At 38.8% G+C, this 21901-nt stretch overlaps 1 protein-coding gene across 1 annotated transcript in view; it reads right to left on the bottom strand.

Annotated features, from left to right (window-relative positions):
• Positions 1-21901, bottom strand: part of sntg2 (syntrophin, gamma 2) — a 290541-nt gene that overhangs the window by 146240 nt on the left and 122400 nt on the right. Inside the window, exons 6-8 of the mRNA XM_073055362.1 lie at positions 14180-14223; positions 14015-14056; positions 10586-10673 (exon numbers count right to left, since the gene is read on the bottom strand). Of these exons, the coding sequence (XP_072911463.1) occupies positions 10586-10673; positions 14015-14056; positions 14180-14223 (174 nt within the window). The remainder of the gene's footprint in view (positions 1-10585; positions 10674-14014; positions 14057-14179; positions 14224-21901) is intronic.

Here is a 21901-nt window from a genome sequence, read left to right as displayed (position 1 = left end):
TGTATCCCAAAGAGGCACTCTGCAATTGAGTGGGAGGGTGGGTACCTATGAGGACTGTAAAATACTGGAGCCACTTGTGTCATTAAATTGGTTTCTATTACAGAAAAGATTTATGAACATATTGTTGCAACCTGAGGGACTGAGTTATGGAGAAAGGCTAAGAAGACTATGACCTTATTCACTGGAGAATGAAGGATGGTCTGAGAGACGTGCATAAAACCATATGGGTCATAGACAGCGCTTAAGGTCTTTTTCTCAGGGTTGTGGAATCAAGAATTAGAAGGCCTAAGTTTAAGGCAAGTGGGGAGATCTTTAATAGGAACCTTCAGGGTGACCCATGTATGGAATGAGCTGCTGGAGGAAATGGTTGAGGCAGGTACTTCAACAACATTGAAAAGACATGGATGGAAATGTGAGTAGACAAGTTCTGGAGTGATTATGGGCTGGGTCAACTTGGGGAAAAGGGAGGAGGACCTGAAGAGAGAATTCAGGGAGTTGGGTAGGAAGCTGAAAAACAGGACCTCTAGGGTAGTAACTTCAGGATTGCTGCCTATGCCACATGCCAATGAGTGCAAGAATAGCATGATCAGGCATATTAATGCATGGCTGAGAGAATGGTGTAGGGGCAGAGCTTTGTGTTCCTGTATCATTGGGGCCTCTTCTGAGGGAAGTATGGCCTGTACAAAACAGACAGATTACTCCTGAACCCAAAGGGGTCCAATATCCTAGCAGGCAAGTTTACTAGAGCTGTTAGGGAGGGTTTAAACTAATGTGGCAGGGGAATGGGAACTGGAATGATATGGTTGAGGAAGTGGAAAACAAAAATAAATCAAAGATAGCATGCAACAGAGATAATAGAAAGGACAGGTAGGAGATGAGGCATAATGGGAACAGCTACAGAACACTCCGAATACAAGTGTAATGATTTACAACAGAAAACAAAAAATACTAGACTGAAAGTGTTATATCTGAATGCACGCAGCATAAGAATTAAAATGGAAGATCTTGAAATTCAGTTACAGATTGGTTAATATGACATTGTAGCCATTACTGAAACTTGGCTAAAGGATGGCTGCTATTGGGAGCTGAACGTCCAAGGATATATAGTGTATTGGAAAGTTAGGTTGTTAGGCAAAGGGAGTGGTATGGCCCTGTGTATAAGAAATAATATTAAATCATTAGAAAGGAATGACAGAGGATTGGAAGGTGTAGTCTTTATGGATTGAGTTAAGAAATGTCAAGGGTAAATGACACTAATGGCAGGCCTCCAAACAACAGCCAGGATGTAGGTTACAAATTACAGCAGGAGATAGAAAAGGCATGTCAGAAGGGCTTGATGTCTTGATAATCATTGGGGATTTTAATATGAAAGTGGATTTTGAAAACCAAACCAGTACTGGACCTCAAGAGAGAGAATTTGTAGAATGTCTAAGGGATGGCTTTTTAGAACAGCTTGTTATTGAGCCTACTAAGGGATCGGCTGTGCTGGATTGGGTGATAAGAGAGCTTAGGGTTGAGGAACCCTTAGGGAACAATGATCACAACATGATCGAGCTCACTTTAAAATTTGAGAAGGAGAAACTAAATTCCAACATGTCGGTATTTCAGTGGAATAAAGGAAAATACAATGGAATGAGAGGGGAGCTGGCCAAAGTTTACTGGAAAGGGACTCTAGCAGGAATGACAGCAGAGCAGCAATGGCTGGAGTTCCTGCAAAAAATGAGTGAAATGCAAGACAGATATATTCCAAATAAGAAGCAATTTTTGAATGGAAGAAGGACACTACTGTGGCTGACAAGTGAAGTCAGAGCCGAAGTAAAAGCAAAAGAGAGGGCATACAAAGAAGCCAGAGCTAGTGGGAAAGTAGAGGATTGGGAAGCTTTTAAAAACTTGCAGAAGGAAACTAAGAAGGTCATTAGGAAGGACAAGATGAAATATGAAAAGAAGCTGGCGACTAATATCACAGAAGATACTAAAAGCTTTTTTAAGTAAATAATGGGCAAAAGAGAGTTGAGGGCAGATAGAGGACCAATAGATAATAATGCTGGAATATATTGTAGTGAGAGATGCAGAGATGGCAGAGGAACTGAATGAGTATTTTGCATCAGTCTTCACAGTGGAAGACATCTGCAGTATAAAGGACATTCAAGAGTGTTGGGGAGGTGAAGTATGTGCAGTAAAAATTACAACTGAAAAGGTGCTCAAGAAGCTTAATGGTCTGAGAATGGATAAATCTCCTGGACCTGATGGAATGTACTCTGGGGTTCTGAAGAAAGTAGCTGGAGAGATTGTGGAGGCATTAACAATGATCTTCCAAGAATTGATAGATTCTGGCATTGTACTGGATAACTGGAAAATTGCAAATGTTACTCTGCTATTTAAAAAGGGTGGGAGGCAGCAGAAAGGAAACTATAGACCTGTTAGCCTGACATCAGAATCGATTGTTAGGGATGAGATTACAGAATACTTGGAGGCACATGACAAGATAGGCCAAAGCCAGCATGGTTTCCTGAAAGGAAAATCCTACCTGACTAACCTGCTGCAATTTTTTGAGGAAATTACAAGCAGGTGTCACGAATCCTACGTCAAGTTGAAAAGGACCAGCAGAAATGGAACAGACCTGGAGTCAGGCTTACTATAAATTAAGACTATATTTATTACTACTACGAATTAATATCATTAAACCGGATAATATGATACAGATTATAAACTATTATATATATATCTCCGTAAATGTGTGTGTGTGGATACAAAGATAATAGTCCCGGAGGTAGATATCAGTCTTACGGTGTCAGGTAAGTTTAAGCAGTTCAATTCACTTTGTGTTGCGTCGAGTTGAATTGATGGAGAGAGAGAGAGTTAACTGAGTTGATGTTTACGTTGACAGCTTTAGTTGTTCTTGCTTCCGAAGTCTTTAGAGTCACTTCGTGAGAACCCCACACAGATACAGATGGACAGAGCCCCTTCTAGGGAATGGTCTACTAACCCATGGCATGGGTTCACCACCAGCAAACCCCCACAGGCAAGCTCTTACCCACACTGGTAATCACGGGTCAAAATTAATCGGTCCGTGGCCCCTACCCTCGTGGTGGTCTTAAACTCCACCAATGGTTTCTCGGGTAGCTTCCACAATTCTCCCGTGTTGTGTCTCCTCTGCCATTATCAGACCAAAAACCTCAACTTTTTATAATTCATTCGAAATTCCAGCCGTCCATTAATTCAACCGCTCTGAGCTGTTACCATGGTGACTTTCCAGCTCGTGTCTCAGCTGGCGCCGTACTCTCTCTCTGAAGGTCACAATTAAAAGTGCTATCAAAACCAAATCAGAGTCCTCTCTCTCTTTTAATTACCTCCTTGTTCATTAGACTGCTGAATTTTCTAGCAGTTTCTCACCTGCATGACACAGGGTAGACAATGGAGATGCAATAGATGTGGTGTACTTGGATTTCAGAAAGCCTTTGAGAAGGTGCCACACATGAGGCTGCTTAGCAAGATAAGAGCACATGGAATTACAAGGAAGTTACTAGCATGGGTGGAGCATTGGCTGATTGGCAGAAAAAAGAGAGTGGGAATAAAGGGATCCTATTCTGGCTGGCTGACGGTTACCTGTGGAGTTCCATAGTGGTCAGTGTTGGGACCGCTGCTTTTTACAATATATGTCAATGATTTGGATGATGGGATTAATGGATTTGTGGCTAAATTTGCTGATGATACAAAGATAGGTGGAGGAGCGGGTAGTGTTGAGGAAACAGAGATCCTGCAGAGAGACTTAGATAGTTTAGGGGAATGGGCAAAGAAGTGGCAAATGAAATACAATGTTGGAAAATGTATGGTAATGCATTTTGGTGGAAGAAATAAATGGGCAGACTATTATTTAGATGCAGAGAGAATTCAAAATGCAGAGATGCAAAGGGAATCGGGAGTCCCTGTGCAAGATAACCTAAAGGTTAGACTCCGGGTTGAGTCAGTGGTGAAGAACGCAAATGTAATGTTGGCATTCATTTCTAGAGGTATAGAATATAAGAGCAGGGATACGATGTTGAAGCTCTATAAGGTACTCGTGAGACCACACTTGGAGCACTGTGTGCATTTTTCATCTCCTTATTTTAGAAAGGATATACTGACATTGGAGAGGGTTCAGAGAAGATTCACGAGAATGATTCCAGGAATGAAAGTGTTACTGTATGAGGAACGTATGGCAACTCTTGGGCTGTATTCCCTGGAGTTGAGGAGAATGAGGGAGGATCTCATAGAAACATTCCAAATGTTAAAAGGCCTGAATGGATTAGATATGGCAAAGTTATTTCCCATGGTTGGGGAGTCTAGGACAAGATGGAATGACTTCAAGATTGAAGGACATCTATTTAGAACAGAATGTGTTGGTGTATGGCCTAGTGGATAAGGCATTGGTCTAGTGATCTGAAGGTCACTGGTTCAAGCCTCAGTTGAGGCAGTGTGTTGTGTCCTTGAGCAAGGCACTTGAACAACACATTGTCAAGCTGCTTGGGTCCTAGTGCCCTTCTCCTGAACAACATTGGTGGTGTGGAGAGGGGAAGGCTTGCAATTTGGGAAACTGCTGGTCTCCCATACAACCCTGCCCAGGCCTGCACCCTGGAAACCTTCCATGGCGCAAATCCATGGACTCACGAGACTAACGGATGCCTATTATTTAGAACAGAGATGCGGAAAAATTACTTTAGTCAGAGCGTGATAAATCTGTGGAATTTGTTGCCACAAGCAGCTGTAGAGGCCAGATCATTGGATGCATTTAAGGCAGAGATACTTAGGTTCTTGAATAGCCAGGGCATCAAAGGGAATAGGGAGAAGACAGAGGAGTGGAGATGACTGGAAGAATTGGATCAGCCCATGATTAAATGGTGGAGCAGACTCGATGGGTTGAATGGCCTACTTCTGCTCGTATACCTTATGGTCTTATGGGAAAACGGGACTAAGGCATTTTGTTCAGCATGGACTGGTTAGACTGAACAGCCTTTTTCCATGCTCTATGACTCTATGTATTTTGGGTTTTACTTCTGGAAACCATAAATCCAATTTCATGAACCAAATATCCAATTTCATTTAGCCATCCATTTCATCTCTTAAAAAAATCAGCATTTCTTTTTCTTCAGCTATCTTTCAAAGCCATTGTCCACACATAAAAAACACATACAAAATTCTGGAGGAATTCAGCAGATCAGGCAGTATCTACAGAGGGAAAAGAACAGTGGACATTTCAGGTCAAGACCCTTCATTAAGCACTGTACACACATAAAAAACGTATTTGTATCCCATAAAAGCAGTAGAAATGCATGAAATATAATGCTGCTTCATATCTGATGGTCTTTGCTATGTGTGGAGTGCTTCAGATCATGAAATTACTCCAAGACCAACTGACATATTGTGCCTAATGTATCAAACTTTCAGCGTACTTAAACCCCTTTAGCCATTCTGCATATGATAATAGAATATGCTCTTCAAAACACAGTTTTTCTGATTGACATTGCATAGCATTGCCTGAATATCAGCATTCTTTTCAGCTTCATTCTCTTGTTACCCTCAAATTCCTTTCCTCCGAAACTATATGCCAAAAAGTAAGATTACATCTCACTGCATTTTCCTTTGCAACACTGGAAATCCTTACCTCCTTTTTCCAAATCTACAGCATAGTAAGGCATCGAGCTTAGTGCCGCTGGTCTTTTCAGCCTTGACAGTGGCTGTAGCCCAGTCCCTGCAACTTTGATTCTTATTAAAAGATTAATGCAGTGCCGCTGACTAGGCTATTTAGTACATCATGGTCTACTTTGCCAGAAACAGGTTAGATTATTTATAGAACTCCATAGATACAGCACCATCCTGCTAAAGAAATTCTCCTGTTCTAAGGCTGAAGCTATGCCCTATGGTTCTGGAATCTTCTTCTATTGAAAGAATCCACTCCGTGTTTACTCTATCCAGGCTTTTCAATATTTAGTAATTTTAAATGAAATCTCTCCTCATTCTTCTAAACTCCAAAGAAACTCTAGCCAACAAACAGTCCTCATTTTCATTCCTAAGGTCATTCTTGTATACATCCTCTGGATCCTCTACAATGTGTTACTCATCCTTCCTTTAGATATGGTGCCCAAAGCCGCTCAAAATTCTCTACTTTGGTCTGACCAATGCTTTGTAAAGCTTTAGTAACGTATCTTTACTTTTATATTCTAACCTTCTCAAAATGAATGCTGACAGTGCATTCATTACCACCAAATCAACTTACAAGTTAAACTTTAGAGATTCCTGCACTAGGACTTCAAAATCCCCATGCACATCTAACATCTGAATTTGCTCCCTGTTTAGAAAAATAGTTTGGCAGAAGGAGTAAGGATTTCACCTTTACACCTTCTATCAAATTGCAGAAAAATACACTTCTCTGTGCTGTATTACACTTGCCACTTTTTTACCTATTCTCCTAATCTGTCTAAGTCCTTCTGCAGACGTTCTGCTTCATCAATTTCATCAGTCAGATCATTAACTTATAACATGAAAAGTTACAAACCCATCACTGACCCTGTGGAGCTCTACTAATCAGCGACAGCAACCCGAAAAGCCCCACTCTTTGCCTTCTGCCAAAGCAGACAATCTTATATCCATGATAGTATCTTTCCTGTAATCCTATCTTGTTTAGCAGCTTCATGTGCAGCATCTTGTCAAAGGTAGAAACATAGAAAACCTATAGCACAATACAGGCCCTTTGGCCCACAAAGCTATGCCAAACATGTCCTTACCTTAGAATTACCTAGGCTTACCCATAGCCCTCTATTTCTTTCAGCTCCTATCCAAGAGTATCTTAAAAGACCCTAGCGTTTCCATCTCCACCTCCGCTGCCGGCAGACCATTCCACGCACTCACCACTCTCTGAGTAAAAAACTTACCCCTGACATCTCCTCTGTACCTACTTCTAAGCACCTTAAAACTATGCCCCCTCATCTTGTGTAACTCTAAGTAAACAACATCTATTGACTCTCCTTTGTCTATACTACCTGTACTTCCAACAGATTTGTCAGGCAAGATTTTCCCTTAAGGGAGGCATGCTGATTTCAACCCGTTTTATCACGTGCTTGGAAGTATCCCAAAACCTCATCCTTAATAATAGACCTGAACATCTTAACAACCACTGAAGTCAGGATAATTGGCTTATAATTCTGTGTCTTTTGCCACTCTCCTTTCTTAAATGGTGGAGTTACACTGGTGATTTTCAACCATAATTCTAATGTGCACAATGTCATATGTGTCAATTTACAACCGTAATGCAAGAATATGTGTCAATTTCTAACTGTGACACAAGATCATCTACCGTATTTTCTATACTGTATGCATTGAAATATGACACCTTCATTCCTCTGTTCACCACCCTTTTCAATTTTGTCTCTAAATTGCTTGACCATATTGACAGTCTTTGTCTGTTTATATATAGTTTTTAATAAATTCTGTTGTATTTCTTTTTATTGTAAATGCCTGCAAGAAAATGATCTCAGGATAGTATGTATATGGCAACATGGTATATCATATGTTTCATATACCCTAGTATAGAGTAAGGGTTCATAGATAACCAATTTACAAACGTTTGTACTTTGAAATTTTATGTTAAATTCTTATCCTTTTATAAATTTTATCAGTCTTTATTCTAGAGACTTCAGAAACCTCTCCACCACTCCATCTCTTTTATTTTGTTCATAATTTTCCAAGCAGTACATTGTACATGGAAGTATCATATATATGCTCGTAATGGTACCCACTACTCTCTGTGCAAGGAATCTGCTCCACACATCTAATATGAGACATTTCAACCCTAGGAATAAGGTACTGGTTGTCATCTCTATGTAGGTTTTTCATAATCTTCTAAACCTCTATCAAGTCTTTCCTTGGCTTCTACTTCTCCAGAGAAATCAATCCTTGTTTCTCCAACCTCCCCTCATATCAAGACCCCATAATCCAAGCAGTATTCTTGTGAGCTTCTGCCTCCATAACTTTCTGATAACAGCGCAATGACAATGGAATACAATATCCGAGTTGTGGCCTCACCAGAGTTCTACAAAGCTGTAATATCACTTCCTGATTCTTGAACTCTCTGCTGCAGATATTAAGGTCAAGTTTGCCACATATCGTCGTAACCATCCTATCAGCTTCTGCAACATGTTGAAGGATGCCTCTGTACATCATTGCTATCATTAGTGTCACAGTGTAATACAACACTGAAGCAGGTCCTTCATGCCAACTGGTCCACGTTGACCACAGCATCCTCCTTGCTGATCCCAATTGCCTGTGTTTTGCCCATAACCCTCTATGCCTCTCCCTTCCATGTACCTATTGATGCTGTAATTGAACTCACCTTGAACACTTAATTTGGCAGCATTTCAGGTACTTAACTCCCTCTACATAAAGAAATTACCTCTCAGTTTTCTTTGAGGTTGAGGTCACTTATCATTTTCATGCACACCAGAAAATAAAGATCCAGTCTTTCCCTATAATGAATCCCTATAGCCAATCTTCCCCTATAACTCAGGCCCTCTAATCCAGAGCATCCTTGTAAATCTCTTCTGCACCCTTTCCAGCTAAACAATGTTTTTCCTATAACAGGGTGACCAAAGCTGTACCTAATGCTGCAAGTGTGTCCTCACCACAGCTTATATAACTGCAACAAAATGCTCTTAGTGATGCCCTAACTGACGAAGACTTGCATGTTAAATGCTTTCTTCATCACACTATTTACTTTGCAAAGTTGAAAGTGCAAATTTATTATCAAAATATGCCTACCATATACAAGCTTGAGATTCATCTTCTTGCAGTCACCATAAAACAAAGAATACAATTGAAATCACAAAAAACAGACAACAAAGACTGATAAACATCCAATGTGCAAAAGAGGACAAATTGTGCTTATAGAGTCAAGAGCGTCAAGTCAAGTTTATTGTCATTTAACTATATGTATGTGTATAATGTATATAGAAATGAGACAATGTTTCTTCAAACCAGACTCTAAAACACAGTAATACACACAACACACAATAAATATCAAATCACATAAATAACAAGTACATTAATATTAAATATGTAAGGTACAGAACAGATTAACCAGTGACACTTCGAATATGATGCAGCGGGGAGTTCAGAAGCCTAACGGCCTGGCAGAAGAAATATTTCTCATCCTGACTGTTCTTCAGAGATCCCAACACTGACCCAGTCAGAAAATGGAACTTCAACTATCACCTTCTGCTTCCTATTAGAACAAATTCTGGATCCACCTCACCAGCTTCCCCTGAATTCCATCCAGCTGAAATTTAAAGATCACTGTGTTACATTGAACTTGCCGAAGGCCTTACTAAAGTCTACATAGTCAATATCCACTCGCCTAGCTTCATTTATACCATCAATTATCTCACTGAAAAACTCCAAAAGATTCCTCAGATATGAGACACACAAAATCATGATGACAATTCATGATCTGGCTTTGACTATCCTAGTAGTTGGTGGATCTTGTCCTTCAGAATTCCCTCGAGTAAGTTCCACACCACCAAACTCAGGCTCACTGGCTTGTAGTTCCCTAGCCTATCCTTGTGACCTTTCCAGAACAATGGATCAACATTGGTTATCCTCCAGTCTTCTAGAACTTTAATAGTGTCTAACAATGAAGCTAATATCTCTACAAGGATCCAGAAGGCTGTAAAGCATCTAGAAAGAAGATAAGGTTTTGTTCCTCAAGCTTGTTTTGGGCAGGAGATCATTCAAAGTGGGAGTAAGATGGAAAATTAAAGTGGTAGCTAACAAGAGCTCAGGGATGTTCTTCCAAATTGCATTTGATTTCTCCAGTGTACTGGTGGCCATATTCTGAACACACAGCACTAGACTGGAAGAGGAGCAAGTAAGTTGCTGCTTCACCTGGAAAGAATGTTTTAATCCCTGTGTCTGTGGCAAGGGAAGAGGCCAAGCATGTGTTACCTGCGATTGCAAAGAAAGGCATTGGGCAGAAATGGAAGAAGAGAGCATGGAGTTATAAAGTAAATGATCCTGACAAAATGTCAGTATTATGTTAGATAATAATTTCCGTTCTTTTTGCAGTTAGGAAACACCAAGTGTTTCACAAAGAGTTGTACCACAAAGAGTTGGACCCTTCTTCCCACTAAGTCTATGCAGACCTGTTTGACTGTTTACACTCATCCCATTTGCCTGCTTTAGGAGCATATCTTCCTGTGCTTTGTCTATTAAAGTCTCCATCTAAACAACTAAGACACAACACTTGTGTCTGATTCTATTACCTTGTTACATAATACAAAGAATGCAAGAACATAGCTCGGCCACTCAAATTGCCACATCATATGATCATGGCTTGTCTGTGATGGCCTCAACTCCTCTTCTGTTCCACTTACTTTTAATTCCAAATCCCTTGATCTTTTATCTCCTTCTTAAATGTATTGAATGAACTGGCCATCCTTTTTTTGGGGGGTGGGGGGGGGCAAAGAGATACAGAATCTACCCCACCCCCATCTCTGAAAGACGATTATCATCAAAGGAGAAAAGAACCAAAAACTTAATTATGATTCTTTCTGCTTACCTAGTGGGAGCTTCAGGAAGGAAGGAGCTTCCCTGAGGTACTGAACGGTGATGGTAACTTCATCTCCAGCATTTCGCAGTAGATGCACCTGGTAGTATGGTGTAGAAAAGAGCTTTACTCCAAATGAATTGTCCTATAGAGTAGTTAGAACAACCACATAGCAAACATTTTTACCACATGCTGTTTCTTTCCTAATGCTCTTTATTGTTATTCAACATTATAAATATTTCACATTCAAGTAATGGCATCCAACAAGAAATTGGGGAAAATTGAAAGGCCTAGATAGAGTGGATGTGGAGAGGATGTTTCCTATAGTGGGAGAGTCGAGGACCAGAAGGTACAGCCTCAGAATAGAGGGATGTTCCTTCAGAACACAGATAAGGAGTTCTTTCTTTAGCCAGATGGTGGTGAATCTGTGGACCTTATTGCCATAGATGGCTGTGGAGACCAAGTCATTAGATATATTTAAATTGGAGGTTGATAGGTTCTTGATTAGTAAGGGCATCAAAGGTTACAGGGAGAAGGCAGGGAGAATGGGTTACTTGGAAACAAACAGGAACCACTCAGAGACCAAGCATTGTAATGATACTGTGTGATGCTCTCACCACAATAACAAATTTCCAAAGTTCAACAGAGTATGTTCAACCCTTTATTAAGAAAGCTGCAAAGGTGAACAATCTTGTAGCATAAAAAAATGAACAAAGTTAAAACTAGCAATATAACAAAATTATCAGTCTGGTAACAAACAAGCAGTATTGGAATCAGAATCAGCTTTATTATCACTGGCATGTGATGTGAAATTTCATTGGTGGTCCACAAGAAATATCATCCCCAGCCCACTAACTGGCTCTAACCAGACTAAACTGAACTCAGTGAAAGTGCGAATATGTAGCTATACTCATTTGGTTCTGCCACGACCCATCCTATATGTCAGAGTACACTTAATAAACACACAACACAAAATACACTATAGACAGATTGAAATCAGATACATGGCTCCTGTTACAGGTTTGAGCAGGAAACCAATGATTAGCTATATACCTTTTTACCTACTAAGACAATGTTTAAGGCCAATTTTAAGATGCAACTCCCCTCAACAGTTCTGCCTCTTCACACATGCAAATTTTAAGTGGATTTGAAACAAGGTGCACCAACGTGAATCAAACTCACATGTCACGGGTAACTTCATTGGCCTTTTTATTTATCATCACTGAGACTTGTTCAGGCGCTTGCTACTTGGAATGTGTTTTTCTGGCATCAGTATGAAGCACATTAAAAGTTGAAAAGCTTGCACAGTTTTTTTTCAATCACATGGTGACCAATTTGAGTCATTTTTCCTTTGGATCTGAATCTTAAGCTTTACACACACATATTCTTCTCTTCTCGCCACCCATTTCAACTGTTTTGATAGTGTGTGTTTTATGACACTTTTTTAAAATTTTGTGATATGCTAATAGATTGGTAGGAACTTTCAGCATCACCTCTTTATTACAACATTGCCAGAAAGCATTTGACTCATCAGATTCATGCTGATCCACAGAACAGCAACTCCATCAATCCTTTCCCCGCTCTCCTTATAGTCCTGGAAACCTTGCAACTTATTCTCTACCTTGTGCCCATCAGTTTCCCCTGAAATTCTTTGCCATTTACCTACACCAGAGGGTCATTTAACCTTCCAGCACAGAGAATCAAGCATTCATACTGCATAGAAACTGGCCCATGTCCCTGCCAAACACAAAACCCCCTTTTACACCAACTCTACACTTCTTGGGTCCTTCGCTCCTACCAGCACTCCACTAATCCCATTTTATTCCCCTCATATGCTCACTAACTGCCAACTATCCACCCCCTCCAGAATGCACACTGGGGCAACTTAGTGGCCAAATGCCCTACACTTTTCAGTTGTGAGAGATACTTGAAGCAAGGGGAGCACACCCACAGGGAGTATATGCAAATTCTACATAAACCATTCCATAAGTGGAAATAAAACAGCACTTCAGTTTGGCCTGACCTATTAAGTGGATGTCCAAAGAAAATTCCAGGTGGACTTATTGAGTTCTTTTTGTAAATTTAGAAACAATTAAAAGAACTTATGGCTTGATAATGAACTTTCAACCTTGCATTCAAATTGCCTAAACACTCAAATTGCCTAAGTGTAAACATGTTAAAGAATAATTTACTACATGGCTATTTGTGAGAATTTGTTATAGTTGCTTGCTTCCCCTTAATATAATCGTCACTGCTCTTTCAATATATTCATTTGCTTTAAAATACTACCATACAAATGCAAAGCACAGAGGACAAGGTTGACATGCAATACGTTTTATTGTTTTATTGAGATCTTTCACTATAAAGAGTATTTGATAAGAGATATAGAAAAAAAATCAATTATACAAGACAAGTAGCCACTAGGGAAGCAATCAAAAGGTACTTTTTCATACAAAGGATTCTTTCTTGAAAAATTCAATTCTTTTCTCCCTGAAGGATGAGGATGGAGCCTAAACTTAAATCCCCAACACAAAATTGAATCATGTTCATGGGTTTTGAGGCACATATGGCAAAGATGAGTGAATAGTGTTAAGATACCAAGTGGCCTAAGTGAACAAGGTACTGGCTACAAGGACTGAAATTCATATTCTTGTTTCTTATCTTACCACGTCCCAATTATATAGTGTATGGTCTAATGAGAAGTGACACTGTTAGTTTCTCAACCTTGAATCTTTGCCCCACTTAGACTCATTTGACTTATTCTATCTTATACATATTAGAGTTTAGCCATTATTCCTTCCAGCAATCTTCTCTATTTTTTTACATTACTGGCACTCGCTATCAAGCCCTTTTGGAAGATTAGTAATGATGCCAAGTTTATCCTGCCTTTTCCCATTTCAGTAGCAGTATTGCAATTAATAAAACAAGTGCAATAAAGTGTATAATATAACAAGATAGTCCTAATGTTGGAATACCACTAAGGAATTTGGTTATAAATCATGCTTACTTGCTATGCATCAACACAAAACCTTGCTCCAACAATAGGTTACTAAGCTATGTTTACAGACTGGAATGTTATTGCAGGCACCCATTGCTGCTTTTATCTGAGACATTTAAAATAGTGTGTCAAAATCATTTTATTTTTATTTTTCATTTAACAACATAGTGTGGAACAGCCATTTGTAGCCCAAAGAGCTATATTGCCCAGCAGCAACCCATTATTTAACCCTAGCTTAATCAGAGGACAATTTACAATGACCGATTAATCTAGTAACGGGTACGTCTTTGGAATGTGAGAGGGAACTACAACACCTGTAGGAAACCCATTAGTTCACGGGGAGGTTGTACAAACACTTTACAGATGGTGTAGGAATTGAACTCTGAACTCTGACGCTCCGAGCTGTAATAGAATCATGCTAACGTGGCACCATTAACACTCACCACTTCCTCATGTGTAGCATTTTCAACGTTAATGCCATTAACCTGCAAAATATAACAAAACATAGTATTATACTTGCCAAGAGCAGTTTCTTCTAATAACTTAACCATAGCATCTTTTAAATACAGATTAAAAAACAACAAAATGAACAGAAATAGCTCACTAACTTGCAGCACTGCATCTCCAACGAACAACATCCCAGTCTGGTCAGCTACATATCAAAGGAGAAAGGAAAATTGTGTGAGGAAATATGACCAAAAGCATATCTGTAGACAAGAACCTTTTTAACAAATAAAGTGTCAGGACCAGAGCTAACACCTTTCTTTGTGGAGTAGGGAGGTTTGAAAGGGAGGTGGGATTCTTTGCCATTTGTTATCAGTGTCAGGAGCTCTTACAAGAGTAGCTTTGTAAAATAGTATAAAATATGTTCTGATGAATTTGGAATTCTTTTTTCCATTTCTCCCTAAAGACCACTGGCTTTGATAGAAGTAAAGATTGCAGAAAAAGGCATTACTGTCAGCTTTCCATTGCCCTTATTATGTAATTGCACAGAATTATCATTCAATGACAAAAAAAGGACACTTTGTTCAGAGACTTATTTGCAGGAGCAGAAATTGACTCTTCTTTAGAAGCATGAAGTACCATTATCACTAAATCTGTCAAGAAAAATGTCATACAAAATAAAAAAAGTCACCTCATTTCCACATATTGTGATAGAAATCAAAATAACAGACATTGTTTCACATTTTGTATAGCTGTATAATGCACTATTGATCATATTTCTTCCTACAAGAGTTGACACATTGGATAAATTTTGAAATAAATGTGCAAAATTATTTGATTTCCAACAGGGAGTGAAAACCACATAAATTAATCAAAACATCACAAGAAAAAATCTAAATGGTAAATGAATCAGTACACTTTTATTTCAGAATCATGAAATAGTGTTTCAAAGATTTCATTTTGTTGTATTTTTCTTTCTTTGCATTTGTTGATCAGTGTTGAAACAATTTGGATATTCCAAAACTAGGATTGGAAAACCATGGTTCATCATTGACATATTCTCCACTGACATGTTCTATATTCCTGAAAAGCTTTTAATGACAACAATAATCGTGCATAAAGATATATCAGAATTATATGGAATATTGACAGTGCACAGAATTAAATGTTATCACGATATTAAAAGTTACATACATGTAATTAACATAAATAAAGCTTTTAACCATGCACAAGAGAGAAAATCTGCAGATGCTGTAAATCTGAGCAACACACACAAAATACTGGAGGAACTCAGCAGGCCAGGCAACATGTATGGAATAATGTAGGGTTGATGTTTCGGGCCAAAACACTTCGGCAGGCTTGCTGAGTTCCTCCAACGTTTTGTGTGCATTGCTTATAACCATGTTATACTTTGCAACTAATTTTAAATCAACTATCAAAGATCACGAATGCCTTGAAATGACAAACTGATTTAGTGATTTAGACAGCCTGTGAGGTGAGTGGAAGGAAGACTGATGGTGTCCTCTTTGCTTACTGTAGGTGAAATTCATAAAAATACGGCATTCCATCACATCAGATGCCTCAAAGCACTTCACATGATGTAATAATACCTTCTAAAGTAAGGGTATCACGGGAACAAACTTCAATCATTCTGCGCCAGGTCACTTTCCATTAAAAAAAATATCCAGACGAATGATCAATTAGCCTTCTGTTGGCTGTATTTGTTAACTAAAATGACAACATATTAAATCTTTAAAGGAATCAGTTTGATGTTTTATAATTAAAAGAAATATGGCACCTGACATAAGCCTGAGTATTAAGGGATATTGATAGATCCTGAAGATTGATGACTCCAGCCTTTTCTTAATGCTGTTAGTAAAGCTGACTGTAAGAAATAAAGACAATTACTATAATCATATAACCATATAACAATTACAGCATGGAAACAGGCCATCTTGGCCCTTCTAGTCTATGCCGAGCGCTTACTCTCACCTAATCCCACTGACCTGCACTCAGCCCATAACTCTCCATTCCTCTCCTGTCCATATACCTATCCAATTTTACTTTAACTGACAATTCCGAACCTGCCTCTACCACTTCTACTGGAAGCTCATTCCACACAACTACCATCCTCTGGGTAAAGAAATTCCCCCTCATGTTACCTTTAAACTTTTGCCCCCTAAGTCTCAACTCATGTCCTCTTGTTTGAATCTCTCCTACTCTCAATGGAAAAAGCCTATCCACGTCAACTCTATCTATCCCCCTCATAATTTTAAATACCTCTATCAAGTCCCCCCTCAACCTTCTACGCTCCAAAGAATAAAGACCTAACTTGTTCAATCTTTCCCTGTAACTTATGTGCTGAAACCCAGGTAACATTCTAGTAAATCTTCTCTGTACTCTCTCTATTTTGTTGACATTTTTCCTATAATTCAGTGACCAGAACTGTACACAATACTCCAAATTCGGGCTTACCAATGCCTTGTACAATTTTAACATTACATCCCAACTCCTATACTCAATGCTCTGATTTATAAAAGCCAGCATACCAAAAGCTTTCTTCATGACCCTATCCACGAGATTCCATCAGGGAACTATGCACCATTATTCCTAGATCTCTCTGTTCTACTGCATTCTTCGACACCCTACCATTTACCATGTATGTCCTATTTGGATTATTCCTACCAAAATGTAGCACCTCACACTTATCAGCATTAAACTCCATCTGCCATTGCTCAGTCCTCTCTTCTAACTGGCCTAAATCTCTCTGCAAACTTTGAAAACCTACCTCATTATCCACAACGCCACCTACCTTAGTATCATCTGCATATTTACTAATTCAATTTACCACCCCATCATTCAGATCATTAATGTAAATGACAAACAATATTGGACCCAGTACAGATCCCTGAGGCACACCACTAGTCACCGGCCTCCAACCTGACAAACAGTTATGCACCACTACTGTCTGGCATCTCCCATCCAGCCACTGTTGAATCCATTTTACTACTTCAATATTAATACCTAACAATTTAACCTTCTTAACTAACCTTCTGTGTGGAATCTTAAAGGTCTTACTGAAGTCCATATGACCTTCCATGCACAAATCCATGTTGACTGTTCCTAAACAGACCCTGTCTATCCAGATAATTATATATACCATCTCTAAGAATACTTACAATTAATTTACCCACAACTGACATCAAACTGACAGGCCTATATTTGCTAGGTTTACTGTTAGAACCCTTTTTAAACAATAGAAACACATGAGCAATATGCCAATCCTCCAGCACCATCCTCGTTTCTAATGACATTTGAAATATTTCTCTCAGAGCCCCTGCTATTTCTACACTAACCTCCCTCAAGGTCCTAGGGAAAATCCTGTCAGGGCCTGGAGATTTATCCACTTTTATATTCCTTAAAAGCACCAGTACTTCCTCCTGTTTAATTGTTATAGCTTCCATAACTTCCCTACTTGTTTCCCTTACCTTACACAATTCAATATCCTTCTCCTTAGTGAATACCGAAGAAAAGAAACTGTTCAAAATCTCCTATATCTACTGTCCAAAATCTACTATAAGCTGCTTTTCATAAGATCAGTTTAATCTTGTGATGCATTCCATGTTTTAGAGTGCATCAGTAATTGTCAAAGAAAGAGGGGAGAAATGAGAAAATAAGTAAAAGTTATTTATCGAACAACTCTGCAACCTCATAATCTCTTAAAGCCCTTTGCAGCTAATGGAAAGAGTGCTCCCAGGTTATTGAAGACCTGAGTTACAGAGGTCTGACCCTACACAACTTCTCCCATAAATTTTAATGCATTTTTCAAGACAGGATAGTTAGTTAAAGAAAGATATAGCTCTTCAGGAATGATAGAATAACCATAACAGCTAGATAATTTGAAAGTCTCCAACAAAAACAGTTGTTCCTGCAGTAGTCAAACAGGTACATCTATATAAGAACACAGCTTCTAGTTCACAGTAGGAGGTCATGTAAGTGATTAGCTTTGAAAGTGATTAGCTTTGCCTTTCTCGGTGAGGTGAGTGGAAAGAAGACTGATAGTGTCCTAGCTGGCTACTGTAGATGAACTTCATAAAAATACTGCATGCCATCACATCAGATGCCTCAAAGCACTTCACATGATGTAATACCTTCTGAAGTAATGATAGCATGGGAACAAACTTCAATCATTCTGCGTCAGTTCACTTTTCATTTAAGAAAATCCAGATGAATGATCAATTAGCCTTCTGTTGGCAGTATTTGTTAACTAAAATGACAACACATGAACTCTTTAAAGGAACCAGTTTGATGTTTTATACTTAAGTGTATATCCATTAGCTTTGTCTTTTACCAATCCATATAACATCTAGTGATACTTGAAGACCATCAAAACTAGATGCAAAATGTTCTGATTCTATACCATCGTAACTAAACAGGAGAACAAAATAAATAAATATTCATATTTTTGACCCTTATTGAAGTTGTTCATTTTTAAAAATCAGTTTACAATGACCATTCTCATGAATGGAATCCTTACATAACCTGGGGTGTGGCTGTACATTTGGAGTGACATCAGTTTTGTAATGTAGGAAATGCTGTAGAAGTTCAAGTTCACGTGAACATCTATGATTATAAAAAAGGCTCAAAGGTTCTATTATTTTCAAATATATGTACAGTATGCAGTATACAACTTTGAGATTCTTCTTCAGCAGGAAGCCACAAAACAAAGACAAACCATGGAAGTCAGTTCAGCAACCTCACTCCCCCGCACAAAAGAATGAACAGCAGCACGATCATCAACCCCCGTCCCCAAAGCCACCTTCCCTGAACAAAATGCACAAGAATATCGGCCCCCAAATCCCCCTCTCTCCGGACAAAAAAAAACTAACAGAAGTGCAACAAGAACGTTGACCCCCAAAACCCCCACTCCTGCATAAAACACAGCAAGAACATTGGTCCTTGAATCCCCCTCTACTCACACAACAAAAAAATGAGAAAGAACAGGTGAAAAGACAGAATGCAGAAACTAAACTTTATTACATAGCTGTCTCCAAGAAGATTCCGCAGAGGAAGCGTGCGCAAGCCCTGAGGCGAAGAAACTATGAGACTGAAAAAGTTGATAGTCCACAGTCCAAATCCATAAACGCAGGCCCACCAGTGTGTGGACATGCCCTAGTGCTCATGAACCAGATCTCCAGCTATGGGTAAATAGTCCCACTACTTTGTAGGCAGCCTCAGGAGAGACAAAGTCTATGGGAGTAAATCCAGACAGCAAGTCCTTAGTGAAGCCCACAGGTGGCTGGATGTCATTGAACATCCTTCCGGCAGCTCCTGCAGCCAAGCTGGTGTTAAACATATTGCTTCCTAAGCTTTCCTTTGGACTACACTGGTGAGGCAGAGAGGGGATTCTTGATGACTGGGCATCTCAGGATCTCCATAGCTTTTACCCAGGCTTGTAATGATGATCGTCATCATCCATTTTCCTTCAAGGCAGATGGATGCCAACCACCAATACATATTAAGGTATTGAAAATGAAATTCAATGGCAGTTTCCAAAAATAATTTGATAAATCTGTAATTAATCTGTAAATAAGAAGATCTTGAACAGGAATGATATGCTGATGAGCATCCTTCAGTGTTACATATTATGAGTCATATATTATGGTGGATTATGAGTCTATGTGTCATACATAATAATGTAAGTAAATGAATAATGTACTTTTACATGGAAAACAGCACTCTTTACTCTACTTTAATTAATCCCATAAATATTATGTTCAGCCAATATAGAACCGAACGAATTTATTCAGGCCTACCATAGCAACAATATAACATGGACATTACATGTCACTGCTCTAATTTATTGTATAGACCAACTATACAGGCTTTTTAAAAATGTTTAAAATTCATTTAAAACATTTATAAAAGCCTGCTCTACTTGTTTTATACTTATGACTGTGAGGCTAGGCACAGCTTCAATGCCGTATTTAAGTTTTGCCAACGACACCACTGCTATGAGCCAAATGAAGAATGGTGACAATTCAGCATATAAGAAGAGGGTTATAAATTTGAACAAGAGGTGCCAGAACAACACTCAACGCCAGCTAGACCAAGGAGATGATTATTTGCTTCAAGAGGAGGAAACCGGAGGTACATGAGCCAGTCCTCATTGGGGGATCAGAGGTGCCGAGAGCCTTAAAATTTAAATTCCTCAGTGCTATCACGTCAGAAGATTTGTCCTGGGTCCAGCATGTAACTGCTATTACAAAGAAAGCAGAGCAATGTTTCTACTTTCTTAGGGGTTTGCAAATATTTGGCATGTCATCTAAAAATTTGACTATCTTTTTTGGATGTGTGATGGAGAGAAAATTTACTGGCTGCATCATGGTCTGCTATGGAAATACCAATGCTCTTGTATGGAAAAGCCTACAAAAAGTATTGGATACAATCTAGTCCATCATGGATAAAACCCTCCCAACCATCTACACGGAGTGCTTTCACATGAAAGTAGAATCCATCATTAAGGACCCCAACCATCCAGGCAATGATCTCTTCTCACTGCTGCCATCAGGAAAAGGATACAGGAGTCATAAGACTCACAACACCAGGTTTAAGAACAGTTAATATCCCTCAACCATCAGGCGCTTGAACCCCAGAGGGGATAACCACTCAACTTCACAGATCCCATCCCTGAACTGTTCACAATCAAGGGCTCTTCATCTCATCTTCTTGATATCTCTTGCTTATTTATTATTGTTATTATTTCTTTTTATTCTCTCATTTTTCATATTTGCATAGTTAGTTTGTTTTCCTCTTTTTCACATTGATTATTGTCCTTCCTGTTGGGTGTGTTCTTTCATTGATTCTATTATGCTTATTGTATTTACCAGGATTGCCTGGAAGAAAAGGAACCTTAGGGTTGTATATGGTGACATACAGTATATGTGTAGTACTTCGATAATAAATTTACTTTAAACTTTGAACTTTGAAAAAACATTCACATTTGAGTCAAAAGTTTTGAGAAATTACAAAATAATGATACTGAACAAAATATAACTTGTCAGTGTGTCCTGGAGATTATGCTACAGATAAGTGAACATAAAAATCTTAATTAAGGCAAGAGTTGTTGCTCTCTGTGTGAAAATATCTACATAGAGCTTCATTTTTATATACTCTGAATTAGAATGGGAAAGAAATGAATCGCACCAATGGGAGACAATGAGGATGGTCTGAAATTGAATGGTGCTTGGAGAGATTGTACAATCCAGAAATAAAAGTGTAATTTATTATCACTATACAGTCCAGGAATAAAGATAAATGGAAAGTAGTTATGCTGAACTGGGCAAACAGTACACTTTGTAACTTGAACACAAAGCAATAAAAGAGAACCAGAACAGAAGGAGATTCTTGCGTCATTGAGGAGAAAGGATCTGTTATTCAATTTCATTGTGAATTTTTTCTTGAGTTATCATTTAGTTTTGTGAGGTGAGTGCTGTTCTAATTATTAAATTGCCTTATTTCACATAAAGCCAATGTACAGCAGCAATTAAAACAATGTTGCTTAATTGGTTATTCAAGTACAGGCTTTGTCCCAGGGGTGGGGGATCAAGAACTAGAAGATGTAAGTCTAAGGTGAGGGAAAAGATTAAATAGGAACTTGAGGGAGTCTTTTTGTTATACACTGAATTTGAGGTATGTATGTACAATGAGCTGTCAGAGGAGGTGGTTGAGGCATGTACAATAATAGCTTTTAAAAAACAGTTAGACAGGTACATGGATATAGGCCAAATGTAGGCTGGGATGGCTTTAGTGTCAAAATAGTTGTTGTGATGCATCTAATGTAGTAGAACAGTGGGGAGTGAGTGTCGCTCTCACTTTCAGCTTCC

This window comes from Hemitrygon akajei, chromosome 9 (assembly GCF_048418815.1).
Source record: "Hemitrygon akajei chromosome 9, sHemAka1.3, whole genome shotgun sequence".
Classification (NCBI taxonomy): domain Eukaryota; kingdom Metazoa; phylum Chordata; class Chondrichthyes; order Myliobatiformes; family Dasyatidae; genus Hemitrygon; species Hemitrygon akajei.
Note: the sequence above shows the minus strand (reverse complement) of the source record. Positions and strands in the feature narration are given on the sequence as shown.